This window comes from Nicotiana sylvestris, chromosome 4 (genome assembly GCF_000393655.2).
Source record: "Nicotiana sylvestris chromosome 4, ASM39365v2, whole genome shotgun sequence".
Lineage (NCBI taxonomy): Eukaryota > Viridiplantae > Streptophyta > Magnoliopsida > Solanales > Solanaceae > Nicotiana > Nicotiana sylvestris.
This window is the reverse complement of record NC_091060.1, coordinates 13247244-13262164: the sequence shown is the minus strand read 5'-3', so window position 1 is coordinate 13262164 and position 14921 is coordinate 13247244. Positions and strand designations below refer to the sequence as shown.

At 34.1% G+C, this 14921-nt stretch overlaps 2 protein-coding genes across 5 annotated transcripts; both read left to right on the top strand.

Annotated features, from left to right (window-relative positions):
• The first annotated feature begins 4117 nt into the window (after positions 1 to 4117).
• On the top strand, positions 4118 to 8525 carry LOC104249529 (histidine biosynthesis bifunctional protein hisIE, chloroplastic). 3 transcript variants are annotated; one of them, XM_009805966.2, is made up of 7 exons: positions 4118 to 4215; positions 4490 to 4670; positions 5416 to 5661; positions 5755 to 5850; positions 5978 to 6129; positions 6266 to 6472; positions 8142 to 8525. In XM_009805966.2, the coding sequence occupies exons 2-6, from the start codon at positions 4521 to 4523 to the stop codon at positions 6462 to 6464; spliced, it is 843 nt and encodes a 280-aa protein (XP_009804268.1). In that variant the 5' UTR covers positions 4118 to 4215; positions 4490 to 4520; the 3' UTR covers positions 6465 to 6472; positions 8142 to 8525. The 3 variants fall into 3 exon arrangements, 2 of the variants coding, with proteins under 2 accessions (XP_009804268.1, XP_009804270.1); XR_716781.2 differs by having other exon boundaries at positions 4123 to 4215; positions 6266 to 6543; XM_009805968.2 differs by lacking the exon at positions 4118 to 4215 and adding an exon at positions 4222 to 4282.
• Positions 8526 to 9514: 989 nt separating this feature from the next.
• On the top strand, positions 9515 to 14197 carry LOC104249528 (beta-glucuronosyltransferase GlcAT14B-like). Of its 2 annotated transcripts, none has more exons than XM_070171554.1 (4): positions 9515 to 10092; positions 12053 to 12128; positions 12218 to 12333; positions 13280 to 14197. In XM_070171554.1, the coding sequence occupies exons 1-4, from the start codon at positions 9612 to 9614 to the stop codon at positions 13498 to 13500; spliced, it is 894 nt and encodes a 297-aa protein (XP_070027655.1). In that variant the 5' UTR covers positions 9515 to 9611; the 3' UTR covers positions 13501 to 14197. The 2 variants fall into 2 exon arrangements, with proteins under 2 accessions (XP_070027655.1, XP_009804267.1); XM_009805965.2 differs by having other exon boundaries at positions 9521 to 10092; positions 13255 to 14197.
• Positions 14198 to 14921: the final 724 nt, after the last annotated feature.

The following is a 14921-nucleotide window of genomic DNA, read 5'->3' as shown; positions in this document are numbered from 1 at the left end:
TTTGACAATAACGTCATACATGCAAAAATTATGATAATGGTTAATGTGCTTCTAAGTATATTCTTATTCCTGAATTCAACTTTCGTCTTTCGAAACTAAGGAATATCCTTTTAAATTTATGTGAAAATAATTTTTAGTATGTTTATATTTTACAAATATAATAAATAAAGCACAAGGACAAATATCCTAAAAATTGGACTATATTTACCGAAATATTTTTTTTTGCAAGAACAACTGTATGTTGCACTTACAAGAGGGATATCAAGATCGACAACAAGAGTTCTGGGTAAGGCAGAGCAACCAACGATTAGGAGGAAACATACACAAAAAATATATTGTCCACAAAGAAGTGTTCGTTAAGATACCATCACATTAAATATTTTAAAACTATAATATATAATTATCTAACTAATATGACAAAATTGATCTTTTGTGTAAGTTTTGATGATGTCCTTTTATTTTAAATTCATGTATTATGCTAATATAATATTATTTTCGACATTTAGATGATTGTTGTTTTATTATACGTAAAATATTTCACATTAATTAAGTTTTATTGTCCTTCATATCAATAATGTTTAAATTATCACGTGTCAATATTAACGTGCAACACACGTTCATAGATACTAGTATTATAAATATATCCTATGGAGTATTTCGTTAAAAAAAAAAGGAGTAGGAAAAAATGACCAAAATGGTTTATATTGTCTTTGGCTTTCTCCATACATTAAGGACTATAACTGTTAAGTTGTATATACATGAAGGACAAAATATATCAATCCTAATGCATTAAGGACCATTTTGATTATTGTCACAAAATATAGGTACCAAAATATAGTTTTGCTTTTAGGAAAAAGTTTGAGACCGTAAGCGATTATTCCTGGCCGCCAATTAAATCGACATCACTCTCTCAAGCTCCCATTCCATCTCTTTCTCCGGCGAGCTCATCGGAATCTCCTTTTCCGCTCCATCAAAGTTGCGTTGTAAGATCCTTTCATCATGTGATTATTTTTGGATTTTGGAGGTGATAAGCCATAAATTTCAATTTATGCACTAAATTATTCTATTTATCTATACGATTCAATTCAAGTCTCTAACCATCTCATTCAATGCATTTGATGTCATTTAATTTGAAATATTAGGTTCAAGTTATGTTACAACTTGATAGTTAACTCCTTTGTCTCGAAAAGTTATAGATTTCGTAGCACGAGGGTCAAATTGTCTAATTTTCCATTATTTGATCCCGTATGTTTTTTAAAGATAATATAACATATTACAAACTAAATAAAAGTATAAGTCACAAATTCTGTTGTAGCTAAATATATTTGAAAATGTATGGGAAAGTTATAGTTAAAGAGAAAAACTGGTTGATTCCCCACATAGTAAAGAGCAAGGCGGCTCAATAAAATTAGTGATCTAAAGCCAAATTTTAATAAATTACCTTATGCTTTTTTATGCTAGAATTCATATATGTATGCACACATACATATGAAAAAAAATATTATTACTATTTTTTCATGCTTGTTGTTATAATATAATATTCTTAAATGATATCAAACCTTTAACTTTACATAATAGTAATATTATTTATATCAGTAAACAATAATTTGAATAAATAAAATAGTAGGCATATATTTACAATTTAATTCCTTTGATATTGTTGTAAAAAATTATATTTACAATATGGAAATATAAGTAGTTTAATTCAAGGTTCTAAAGTACTTTATTGTTAAATAATAGACAATCTCTTTTTCTTTCCTTTTTACAAAATTTTTATACTTTTTAATTTATGCAAACTTTAATATTATCTAAGCTAAAATAAAATTATAAAATTCACTATTAAAATTTTTTGGCCCTCAAAATATCGAGGGTCTAAATCAAGGTTTTAATAGCCTCTCTCGTGAGCCACCCATCCATTCTTGACATTCTCAATTAAATTTTATAGATTTTCAATTAAGATAAGATAACAATGACAAGAACACTAAAGACACCGAATGTCATTTAGCTAACAAATGCGAACGAAGTTGGTTGAACAATATGTACGTGCGACAATGGTCTCAATAAACTTGGTGGCTAAAATTTAAATATATCAAAAGACCCTTGAACTTTTTTTCATAAAATCCATTGAATAATAAGATTTTAAAAAGGCCTAATATGAGAGCACAACGCATACACATGATGTGTAGGATATGGCCAACATGATATTAAGTTATGCTCTATACAAAAATATGGTATTAAGTGAAAATGATAAAGGAGTGAGCGTATTACTCATCGAGTTTTTTTTTTTTAACATGAGACACTTGCCTTGAAAATTTTTTAGTTAAAAAAAAGAGACACAAAAGAACTTGTTTTTTGACCTATGAATTTGCCTAAAAAAAGTAGCTAATTTAGAGAATCTGAATTAAAATTAGAAAGTAAAATCGTGAGAAACACGACAAAGAAATTATACATAGAAGAAAAGTAAATTTGATAAAAAGGTAAATATATTGTTTAATTTAATGAGAGAAAAGATGTATCATATTACTCCCTCCGTCCACTTTATCTTATTTTTTGATCCTTTTTTGTGATCCAAAATATTTAATTTTTCTAGATTTTAAGAGTGAATTTTTTTTCTTCAAAATTTTCCTTGAAGTAAATAGTGTTGGAGTATGTGTTATATTTATTTTCCAATGCAATTGAATTTATCCATCTCAGATTGACGTTTCACTTCTCTAGTAATCCACTTACTACTTATAATAAAATCTGATGATCATTTCATCTCCTACAATTCATGTTAATTATTTTTGTAGAATAGAACTGGAGAGGAAATGTTGAAATTTTTTGGCTCCATTTTATAGTTCGTTGACGTTTTTAAATTGAAATTACATGACAAATTGAGATTTCTTGCTGAAAATTTGAAATAATCTTGGATGCTCACAAAGTTTGCAATGAGTTCTGCGTATTGCTTCGATTTTGGGAGTTGCTAATCATCAAATCCCAAATCCCAAAATGGCATTATATCAAATATAAAATAAAATGAAAAACATGTGAAGAGTTAGTAAATGTCAATACAATCAATTTCATTGTAAGTTAATGTTAAAAGATGAAGCTAGTACTATATTAAAAATACGAAGGCTCTTAGCGAAATATTGTTTGCCTTTTTACCATTCAAAAATAGAATTTACACTAGACAAATGAGCCATTTAATTATTTTCTTAAGATTTAGGAATTTAAAGTGAACTAAAATTTTGTTTAATAAAGCTTTCCTTATCTAAACTATGTAAGAAATTCTAATATTTAGGAATTCAAATCAATTAAGATTTTACCTTTACAAATTTTTTACAAAAAACGACTAACCTTTTATAAAAAATTTCCGGAGTCGAAGAAGATTAATTATACTGCATGTATATTATTATTACCTAAAGAGTTAGGAACCATGAAACATGAATTGAAAATAATAGGGAGATTGGATAAGAAAACGTAGTGGACCCACAGAAGTGCAAATGTCTATGATCGAGTAGACAATTACATAGGACCAAATATATTAGAGTAGAATTATTCTAAAATCATTTTTTGATAGAATTATTATACATCTTTTTCAGTGCTGGAATTATTTTAATCCAATCTCTCAACCTTTGGCCTAGGGTATTTCAAAATATGTTTCAGTACATTATGTAACTTCTATATTATATTAAAAGTATAAATATTTTTAGTGAAATGTTATTTTTTTTTTGTCTTTCATAAGTATCATATATGTTGGATAAAATTGTAATTGCAACTAAAATAAAATATTTTATTTTCTTTAATTTCATTCCAAACTTGGAGACTTGAATAAATCTATATATAATTGTTTTGTCAAGCCCGAGTTAGAATTAAACATTAAATTATCGTCACAATTAATGACAATTAATACGTCCGTCGTTAAAGTGTCACAATTAATAACAATTAATACTCAACAATTAGATAAGGTAGCGTATTATGAGACTAGTTTCTTAATATGTGTAAAAATAACATCAAAAAATAAATAAAGTGGACCCGAGGGAATAACTCATTCAAACCTATCTTTACCAAATTTTAAAAAATATAAAATGTTGAAACTTTTTATTAACTAATATATAGTTTATAATTATATATTTTTGGGGCCTTAAACATTTGGGGGCCTAAGGCAAGGGTTTCGCCTGCCTTACCCTAGAGCCGCCCTTGCAATTTGTGTTAGTTTTGAAGGCTATTCAAAGGGTAACTTCAAAATTTTCTCTTAAAAGTTTTATCTTTTTGTGTTTATCTGCGCTTTAAGTATCTCATGGTAAAGTGTAAATGCTTTAGCTCTCTGTATTTTCTGAATAATGTTGTATTGGTAAAAATGTGTTGCTCGAAACTTGGGCCTAATTGGCTTGACTTGCTGTTCTCCTCAAATTTTGGAGTAAATGACTCCATGTAATTTTGTGTTAAAATGATATATACCTTCATGTGAAGTTGTTAATTGTTACAAATCATGTGATACTGTTTTCAGGCTTGATTTCCGAGTGTAATCAGATCCTAAGATGACAATTTCTTACTCTCCTTGCTTTCGGCCCCTGAAAGTTTTCCCTAGAAGCAATCTTATTCATTCAAGCAGCACTCAGACCTTCAAACGATATAATGTAGTGGCATGTATGAAAAAATCACATGAAGATATCAGTCTTGAAGCAAAGGTATGCCTGCAACAACGTGTTAATATTGTTGGTTAAAGTTCATTTTTTTTTTGCGTTTTTTCAGGAAGCAATATTTGCACTAGTTCTATTTTGATGTTCAGTAGATACAGAAGCCACAAGTTTTGTTTTTTGGTTTACCATTATCTATGTATAGCTTGTCTATGAATGATTTTGTAGTTAATTTGTAGGTAAGACATAATAAGGTGCGTATTGTGTCCATTGTGGTGGATATATGTTACATGTCTGGGAAACAAAGGCCAGGATTATAAAAATAATAGTTGAGTTCCTCGTCTATCAATCTGTTCTCTCTTCAAGTGTTCGGCGAGGCCCAATAATTCTTCATTATTGAGCAGCATTCGGATGCTAGTTGCACATCATAATTTAGCTAGAAACATTAGACAACAATATTCTTCTTTAGAACACATATCGACATAGTTAGGTGCTACAATGTGCACATATCGACATGCCTGGAAAAGAAAAGCTAGCAAAGTAGAAAAAATGATGAGCTTCTCATCTGTCACTTTGATCTCTCTTGAAGTGTGTTGTTTTTCTCTGTTGCACTTTGCCACTGATGGTGTATGCTGTACTTCTGGTGACGTACAGTGTCTAGCTCTTTGAATTATGCAAGACCTTCCCTGCAAAAGGCTAGTTGAAATGTCTTCTGTTTATTCTCCTGGAAGGATGAACATATCATATCGCCTTCCCCTTGCTGCTTGTTGTCTCTTGTCTGATAACAGTACTTCAGGTTGATTTCTTACTAGATAATGTCAAATGGGACGACAAAGGCCTGGCAGTTGCAATTGCCCAAAATGTTGATACAGGAGCGGTCTTAATGCAAGGGTTTGCCAACAGAGAAGCTCTGTCAACAACCATCTCATCACGTAAAGCAACATTTTATAGCCGGTCACGTTCATCTTTATGGACAAAAGGAGAGACCTCCAATAATTTTATCAATGTTTTTGATGTCTTTCTTGATTGTGATCGTGATTCTGTAAGTTTCTAGAATTCCTTTTGATAATTAAATTAGAATGCTTTTGATTGCATTTGCCTTTTTACTGAAAGAATAAACAAAACTTCCTACCAGATAATATATCTTGGGAAGCCTGATGGCCCAACATGCCACACGGGGTCAGAGACATGTTATTACACATCAGTTGATGGAATCCTGAAAAATCCTGAGGTTCATCGCATTCTGTGACTTCTCTGTTTTAAATATTTTCATCATCTCATGAATTATACTCAAAATAGTTCAGCTTCTTCTACCGATGGTCTATTTCCACCTGCCTAAGATGTATTAGTTGTGCTAGGTTGAGAAAAATGAGCTGGCTATGACGACTTTATACGCATTAGAATCTACAATCAATGAAAGGAAAGCAGAAACATCTAGTTCTTCAAGTGGAAAACCCTCATGGACAAAGCGATTGCTGCTTGATGACAAGCTGCTTTGCTCCAAAATCCGGTATCTTGCTTGACATACTTGATCTTATCATTGACTGATCTTCAGAAAAATAGCTTTTCCTACTCCCTTATAGCATGTATATTTGTGGTATTAAATTGGGCTTGATGGTTATTACAATTTTCTTCATTTCTTGCAGGGAGGAGGCTGACGAGTTATGCCGAACTCTGGAAGAAAATGAGGATAAAGGACGGACTGCCTCAGAGATGGCAGATGTCTTGTATCATGCCATGGTTTTGCTTTCTCTTAGAGGAGTAAAAATCGAGGAAGTTCTGCAGGTCCTTAGACAAAGGTTTTCAAAGTCGGGCATTGAAGAAAAGAATAGTCGGAAATCCTAGGACAAATGGTATTGCCAATACTTCATCCTCTATGACCTGATTGAATTTGCCTCAGTACAAATGAATTAACCTTTATGAGGTATGTCTAAATAGGTTCATCTGGCTTTAACATCATGTGAGATTCTCTAGTGTAAAAGTAGAAGGCAGAATACATCTGACAGCCTCTCAAACTTGTCGGCATATTTCATTTAGACACTCGAACTAAGGCCTGATCCAATTGAGCATCTGAAAACACGATAAAGTGTTCCTATTAGACACTTGGTTTTCTTTTTTGGGGTGATTTTGAGAAAATGGCTCTTGATTTCTTTTTTAGCGGAGCATGTCTTTTGTTTAACGAGCGGGTATTATTTTTAATTAATTGGGTTCTTTTTTAGGGTTTTGTTTTGTTTGTTATAACAAAAGTTTATATATGATATGTATAATTAAAGGAGGTGGCATATATTAAGTGGTTAACTTATCCACGTAATGGGCGTTTTAGAACACATGCAGAAGCTTTTCAAAGGATTGAGCCCCTAAAGTGTTTAATAGGAACACTTTATCATGTGTTCAGGTGCTCAACTGGAACAAGCCTTGGTTCGAGTGTCTAAATGAAATATGCTGTCAAGTTTAAGGGGTTGTCGATGTATTCCGTCAAAATAGAAATTCAGTGTTTATCTTCCGCCTTTGGCGGAAATGATACCAATGTCCCACTTCTATAACCGGAGACTTTGGTTGGGTACAGTTAATTTACCTTCTTAGCTAATTAGGTTCCATTTTTTTTTAATTTGTTATGCCTACAAAACTATCCTTCATTCCCTTTTTACCCAATCTTTATCGCTTATTAGCTCTCTTACACAATTACAACCTTCTTGACAGTGATAATAATATCATTTGTTTTTTCCTGATTTACTGAAAGTCCTTTCTTCCTTTTTATTACACTTTAAAATGGTTTCCTTTCCTGGCGTTTTATTCTTTCAACTTCTCTATCCATCCTCAGTTACTCCGAGAGTTGAGCAGAGGATTATTGAAATCAGTTCCATGGTTTCCTTTGCCAACCTTGATCTACCTTCTTCCTTTCCTTTATAAGAGGGGCCTACAATGCGTCAATGTTCTTTTGTTTCTGTAAAAGCCACAGTTCTGCATCTCACCCGTGTTTCATATTAGAGGATCTGCCCTCATATTTGTATTTCCCTGGTCCGATTATTTTTCCTACATTGACCACATAACTTGTAGGAGAGTGTATTCGGTTGGGTTGGTTTGGTTCATTTGAACTATTTTGGTTCAGTATTTGTTTTGAATAGGCTAGCTGATTACTGATTTGGTAGGTTTTGGTTTGGTTCAGTTTTTCAGTTCCTATTTTGGACTCTGACTTTTTTTGTGGGCTTATACGTCTTCTCCTGTTTGGGCCAATTTTTTCATACATTAAAGTGTTATATCTGCTTTTCTTTCAAAAAGGCAATGCCTCCAGCACATCTAAAAGCACAAAGCTACCTTAAACTTGTCATTATCTTCTTTACTTTTATTTGTTTCATCATCACTTTCCTATCCTGTGTCGAATAACAAACCTTCCTTGATTTGCTGGCATTTCTGTTGTAGTTCCTAACTAGCATTGAAATGTTACCCTGATCTGGTGCAGCTTTTTCTTTCTCTTCATTCTTATTCAACGATAATAACTCGTTTTTCAACATGTCCTTGCAGGGCATACAGTTGTTGAAGGCCTCATTACAGTCCACAAAGGTTCTTAGTTATGTTTTCTACAAAGGAGAGAGGCTTACTCTAGTTCTAATGTCGTAAAGGGAGATCCATGATATGATTTGAAGGGAGATCTTTGAAGTCTCCTATGTAATATATACCTTATTAACGATGTTGTGCTAAACTATGGTAACATATATGAACAACATTCCAGTAATCGGCACAGACAGGAATTGGGGTCATCCAGTGTTAATTTCTCTCTTTTTTTTCATTAGTGTTGTTATTTTTCTAAATGTATCTGAGAAGAATGGTTTGACTATTGTTCAACTCTGTTCATTTTGCCTTGAAGGCATTTCTGCATATGATAGATAGCAAGTTAAAGTAGACTCAGAGACATGTCCAGACGACGAAACCTGTTGTAGAAATGCTGAGAAAATCGAAATATGGATTCCAATATCAATGGCAGCTCCACTGTAAGCTTGAAGCTTCTGATGGAGTGAAGATATGTAATCTCTCTGCTGAAGCATCTTAGACTCTGGATTTCTCTTCCATCTTTTATCATTGGTCATGTAGTGCCTTGGTTCATCTTTCATATTATGCAACCTGAAAAATCACTTTCATTTCTGGTTCAAATTGAGCCTTATCTAAGTAAAGCTTCGTCAGTTATTTTTACGGCCCCAAGGGAGTTTATTCGACCCATTCCCAGTCACCTACACTGCTCAAGTAAGTGTGCGACTCCGTATGAGGACCTCCTTCTCTTCTGCCCACTCTCCATCCACACGGTTCTCAAAGCAGAGGTGGAAGGTTGGGCAGTAGGTACCACGAGCCCTCAGTCCCACCCATCTATCCAGGTGTAGTTCACCCGTTCCAAAAAGTCCTAGTACTTGTTTGGAAGTCTTTAAAAGAATTGAACTTCTTTAGCACAATCAGCTCAAACAAGCACTTTGAAGAAACTCAAAAACAAGTTTGCAATTATATTTTTTTTTTTTAAAATTTCAAATAAACATCACCGTAATTTGTTCGACAAGAAGTTGAGTCACTCAACTTATCTATGTTTGGAAGGCAACAAAAACAACAAAATATACTTACACTTAGTGTTGAATGGCTGAATGAAATCACTGGAATATAATGTACTATTCACAAGTTGAGACATCAATAACCATAATTAATATCATGCACAATTTTATGTACAAGATATCTACAGTACTGTTTCTATACAGAACAACGCAAAGATAGTGTCTGAGTAAGATCTTTGTTCAACAAAAACAAAGCTCAAATGAAATAATGTCACACCTAACTTTGAACCATCAAACTCTGTGGACCTTTCCACTATGAGTTTAACCCCCCCCCCCCCCCACACACACACACACAAAACCAAACGCAAATCCAAAACTATCATATGAAAATGACTTCCTAAAAACCAAGAAACAACCTTTCAATCCACAGTCCAAATCCCACAAAAATCCTTATTCTATTATGTCTCTCTTTCTCAAACAAATCCTCCTTTTCTCTCTTGTCCCAATTTCCCTCATTTGTCTCTTCCTTCCACTTCACCACTTTCACCACCACGCCCAAACCCCTTTTCCTACTTTCTCAAACCCCTTTTCACCACCACCAAAAATAGCTTACTTCATTACTGGAACTAAAAATGATGGCCCAAGAATCTTTAGGTTACTTCAAGCAGTATACCATCCAAGAAACTACTATTTACTTCATCTTGACCAATTTGCTTCTAACAAACAAAGATTGGAACTTGCTTTAAAAGTGGGTTCTGTTGATGTGTTTGTTGCAGCTGAGAATGTGAATGTTATTGAAAAAGCTGATGCTGTGAATCAAGAGGGGTCGAGTCCTTTGGGTTTAGTGCTTCACGGTGCTGCTGCTTTGTTGAGGTGGAAGAATGATTGGGATTGGTTTGTTAATCTTGATGCTTCTGATTATCCCCTTATTCCTCAAGATGGTGAGTAAATTTTTTGCTTTTATTTGATTGTGTACAAGTTTGAAAGAGTGGGTGCTGTCTATTATCTTTGCTTGTGGTAGTTTGACTTGACACAAAATTTAGTTTAATACTAAAAAGAACAACACTTATGAATAACATTTGTGTGACTATAAAAGTGACTATAAAAGGAAGGAAATATTGGATATGTTTTTTTTTTGGGCGGGGGCAGATGTAGCTTAGGAAAAGGGTTTCATCTCAACTCACTACTTTCACCGAGGAGTATAAATTTATATGTAAAAGTTTACTACAATTGCAATAAATAGCTGAAATGAACCCATAACTTTAAAATTACTATTAAATTCATAAAGCTTAAATCTTGGATGAGCCCCTCCTTTTTGGAAAGAACTAATTAAGAAATAGTGCCAAACAAAGTGTAATAGAGGAAGTATTAGTATACATTCAAAAACTTCTATTTCGAGCTGAGAGTAGTGGGTTTTGCTGAATCCACATAGGAACCATTCTCAACTTACAGTTGATGAGATTTTAGCATTTGTTTCAAAAGTGCAGAAAGGTAGGGGTGGGGAAAGGCATTTCAGCTATTAGATTTTGAGATAATTGAGCTAATTAGAAGCACCCAAGGGTGTGGCCTATGAAGTGTGAGTGTGTGTGTGTGTGGGTGGGGTGGGTGGGGGGGAACCATGAGATCTCAGTTCAAATCCCAGTGGAGGCAAACAAGCAAGCCTGGGTGGCAGAATTTGGAGATAGCAGGTACCCAGTGGAACAGTCAACCTGTGTGCAAGCTGGTGGCAGACACCACCGTCAAAAGAAAAATCAAGCTGATTAGAACCTGTTAAAGTTTAATTCAGTCACTTATTGTAGGTTTGATTAGGCCGAGCATGGGTTAGCAAACTTAATGAGCATTTTTAGAGTTTCCAAAAATTGACGGTTAATCTTGTGAGATCGAGCTGAGGTTAAGCTGCATTTATTGCATTACAAAGAGTAGATCATTAGATCATCCAAGCCTCAATTCCAAATTAGTTGGGTCCGGATTCAGCTATACAAATCCTCTTTACTCATTCTAAATGCAAAAGGTATATCCCTTTTAAGGTATAATCCATTTCTATCTTGCACTGATTCCTCTAAAGACTAATAATTTGCTCCCATATATTGTAGCACTTTCCATATTTGAAGATGGAAGAGTTAGAGTTAATTTTCTAGCACTAGCACAATTATGACTCAAGCTTGGGCCTTTATAAAAAAAGACTCAAGCTTGGGCCCAAAATCCAAATTAGACAAGCTTGGGCCCAAAATCCAAATTAGACATGTTCCATACTAAAGCCTGGAGGTAGTGACGAATGACAGTTATGTCTACGTGCAACAATAAGAAAGAGTAGGGTACTGATCCGTAAGAATCAAAGAGTCTTCTAATGGTCTCATCGCTAGGCCAAGATGTCTCAAGTGTCATAATGTCACTAATCTCTTCTTTGTGGAGTCATTACTCCGTTTAAGTTTCATTGGTTACATAAAGGCCAATATATTCATCAGTAAGTACCCTTTAAAGGTCATTAACACTTCCTTGTCATTTCATGACAGATTAATCAAAGTCTAGTTCCTCAACCTTGTTTTAACTCCTGACAATATTCACAGAAAATGAAGAAAAAAAATTATAAAGTGCATGTTATTCTGGTTTCACCCCTTCTCATGGCCCATGGGATGTGGAATGGAACTCGTGCCTTTGATGTTATCTCTCAGAAGCCTGCCATTATCTCATGCCAGTGTTCTCGTTCTTTTGTTTGCCTTTCCCAAAATTCTTACTAAACTTAAACTGAGGTGTCTCATAGTGTTTTTAACTTCATTATTTACCTCAAAACTGTCTCGAGTTCATCAGTAATACCGATATGATGTCTACACACCCTGAAAATAATTGTCGATTTTTTCATCTGTAATAGAGCTGATGCATTAAATGTTACATTTCCTGCAGATTTTCTCCACATCCTGTCTTTTGTTCCAAGGAATTTGAATTTCATAGAATATAGTAAGAATACCAGCCCGGATGAGTAAGTAATATTATACTTTCGAAGTCCTTCACACTTATTTGCTGTTTTGCAATTATATAAAGATGCTAATGTTCGGGTTTTGTTTTCAGACATCAAAGGGCTGTGGAAGTTATCGTTGACTCTCGCCTCTACATTCTCTTGAAAGGAAAGATGTTTGTAGGTGACAAAAAACGGGAACTTCCTAGTGCTTTTAGATTTTTTATGGGTAAGTTTCTTGCCAGATCATTTTCGGTTTCTTGTCCTTCTCCAATGATGCTGAAGCTGAGATTGCCAATCTGCGATGCTAATCATTAATCTTCTTTTCAATATGGGAAATTCATTTGTTTTAAGAGATTATCTCGACGTTTTTGTCGGCAATGTGCCTTGGAGCTGAGATACCTCATCTGGATAAAGACAACTTCGTGTTCATGTGTGAGCTCTAGCTGTATTAAATATAACTGCTTTTGGAGTTTAAGCTAGTTAAGTAAATTTCAAGGTTAGTCTTGAAAAAGATTCATACTCCCCTCTGTTCCAATTTCTTTGATGCATTTCGAATTTCGAGAGTCAAATGAGTTTTTCTTTAACCATGATTTTTTCGTATGCCTTTTAAATATTTTGAATTCTTAATTATTGTGACTTATAGTACTTTTGAATAGTTTCCAAATATATAAATTTTAATTCAAAAAACTTAAGGATTCCATGTCCAAATTCACGGTTTGACTCTCGATGTTGGAAATGCATCAAACAAATTGGGATAGAGGGAGTGGTGCATTTTTATGGTAGCATCTACCGAGCATATGTCTTCTTGAAGTTCTTTTTTGCAGTGAGCATTATTTTAATTGCCTATTGAGGAAAATCAGTTCTGAAACTTTCTGTTTTGCTAAACAACTGTGTTGCATTCAAAATCCTAGGCTTTTGTTGCCCGTTGTACTCCACAAGTATCTATTGGTGCCTCTTTACATGTTTGTCTGGTCTTAACTCTTAATTGCTTCTTTCATTTTTCACTTCTTCAGTCAGGCTAAAATATTTTCTGATAATTTCTTTGAGCGCTTCTGAAGTCGTTTATGGATCCTCAGAGATGTTCCCTTCAAGAATAACACTTTTATTGAATGCCATTTTGTTGACCAAAGCCTGCTTGATTCGTCAGGTTCTCAACATGTAATTCTGAACAGGAAGTTTGTTGAGTACACGATCCAGGGATGGGAAAATTTGCCAAGATTGCTCCTGCTATACTTCTCGAACACTAGATCTTCTCATAAAGGATATTTTCAGACTCTTGCATGCAATACTAAGGAGTTTTCAGACGCTGTCATCAACTCCAACTTGCGATTCATTAACTCAGACAACACTAATCCTTCAAACTTCAGAGCTTCAAATTCCGATAGAATACTAAGAAGGGAGGTCGCATTCGTTGGAAACATATCAGCAGATTCTCCCTTATTGGACATGATTGATGCACACATTCTTAATCGTGGTCGGGGTATGGTCTCACCTGGAGGTTGGTGTTTAGGTAGCTCAAATTGGTTCAGTGATCCTTGCGGTGAATGGGGCGATCCCAGTGTCCTAAGACCAGGACCAGCTGCAAAAGGACTCGAAAAGCTCATCCTGAAATCGATATCAGACATGTCAATCGGGTCGAGCAGATGTCATCATCAATGACACTTGTTGCTCCTGCTTAACTCGCTCTTCCTTTTCTTTTCCTCTACCTGCATTAGAGGATTCTGTAATTTTGTCAAGTTGTAACATATAGAACATTGCCACAGAATGGCAATGTTGGAAATCACAAATCAGTGCTTCTGTATGTTGGTATGGTTCAAAAACTAGGTGATTTTTCATGTGCTAATGTCCACGTCATCTTTATGAATTGGGACGACGGGCTCCGAATCGCCTAAAATTTTGTGGGTTGATCAAAAACGACAAAATGTATCTGTATTATAGTTGTACTCGGTGAAATAGTCCAGGGGCACACAAGCCCGTTATTTTATGAAATGTATGCTAGTGTGGTGCATGTACCCAAAAGTGTGTGGAGTGCCACAAATTGAACGATTCTTATATTCAAGTGCTAAGATTACTTTTAAAGTTAAATATTATGCACCTATGTAGAAATGACACCAGGGAGTCATTCTAAAAGGTTGTTATTTAGGAATTAACCAGTGTGTATTGAATTTTAGTTCTTTAATTCAAATTTTCAGGATAAAAGTGCCCTGAAGTGTCCTAAAATTAAGATGTTTAGTTTAAAATTTCAGGACAAAATAAATACTGACTAATCTCTAAATAGCATATCTGAGAATGACTATTTTTGCACTTGCCCCAAAAATTATTGCAAGATTGACAGAAATAAACCAAACTTGCATCACTCATAATTAACATTATTTGTTGGTTATTTTGATAAGACATCAACTGATGTTACTCATCTGTTTTTCTTGTTGTTTTAAAGGGAAAAACCAAATTTGCATCAATCTTCATTTACGTTATTTGCTTATTATTTTGATAAGATATCAACTGATGTTTATTCATGTGTGTTTCCTCATGTCTTAAAGGGAAAATACTAGTAACACTTGCGGACTTGTAGGACCCGTAAAATAAATTTAGGTTTTATTTGGCAAACACATGTTTGGCCGTAGATTTTGCTATATTTTGGCAAAATTTCAAATCCCAAAACCAGCTCAATAGCTGATTTTGGGCCAAAATATTATTATTACATTTTTTAAAAAATTGCCCCAAACTTTTGTATTCTATAGAAGAGCCCACCATTTATTATTTTGTAATAATCTTGGTTTTTTTCTCGATCATCTGATAGTGTATCATGTAGTT

Coding starts and splice junctions, on each gene's coding strand:
- LOC104249529 (XM_009805966.2), top strand. CDS start 4,521: ATGACAATTTCTTACTCTCCTTGCTTTCGGCCCCTGAAAGTTTTCCCT. Junction 5,662..5,754: donor TTGATTGTGATCGTGATTCT/GTAAGTTTCTAG, acceptor ACTTCCTACCAG/ATAATATATCTTGGGAAGCC. Junction 5,851..5,977: donor GAATCCTGAAAAATCCTGAG/GTTCATCGCATT, acceptor TAGTTGTGCTAG/GTTGAGAAAAATGAGCTGGC.
- LOC104249528 (XM_009805965.2), top strand. CDS start 9,612: ATGTCTCTCTTTCTCAAACAAATCCTCCTTTTCTCTCTTGTCCCAATT. Junction 10,093..12,052: donor TCCCCTTATTCCTCAAGATG/GTGAGTAAATTT, acceptor CATTTCCTGCAG/ATTTTCTCCACATCCTGTCT. Junction 12,129..12,217: donor AAGAATACCAGCCCGGATGA/GTAAGTAATATT, acceptor TTTTGTTTTCAG/ACATCAAAGGGCTGTGGAAG.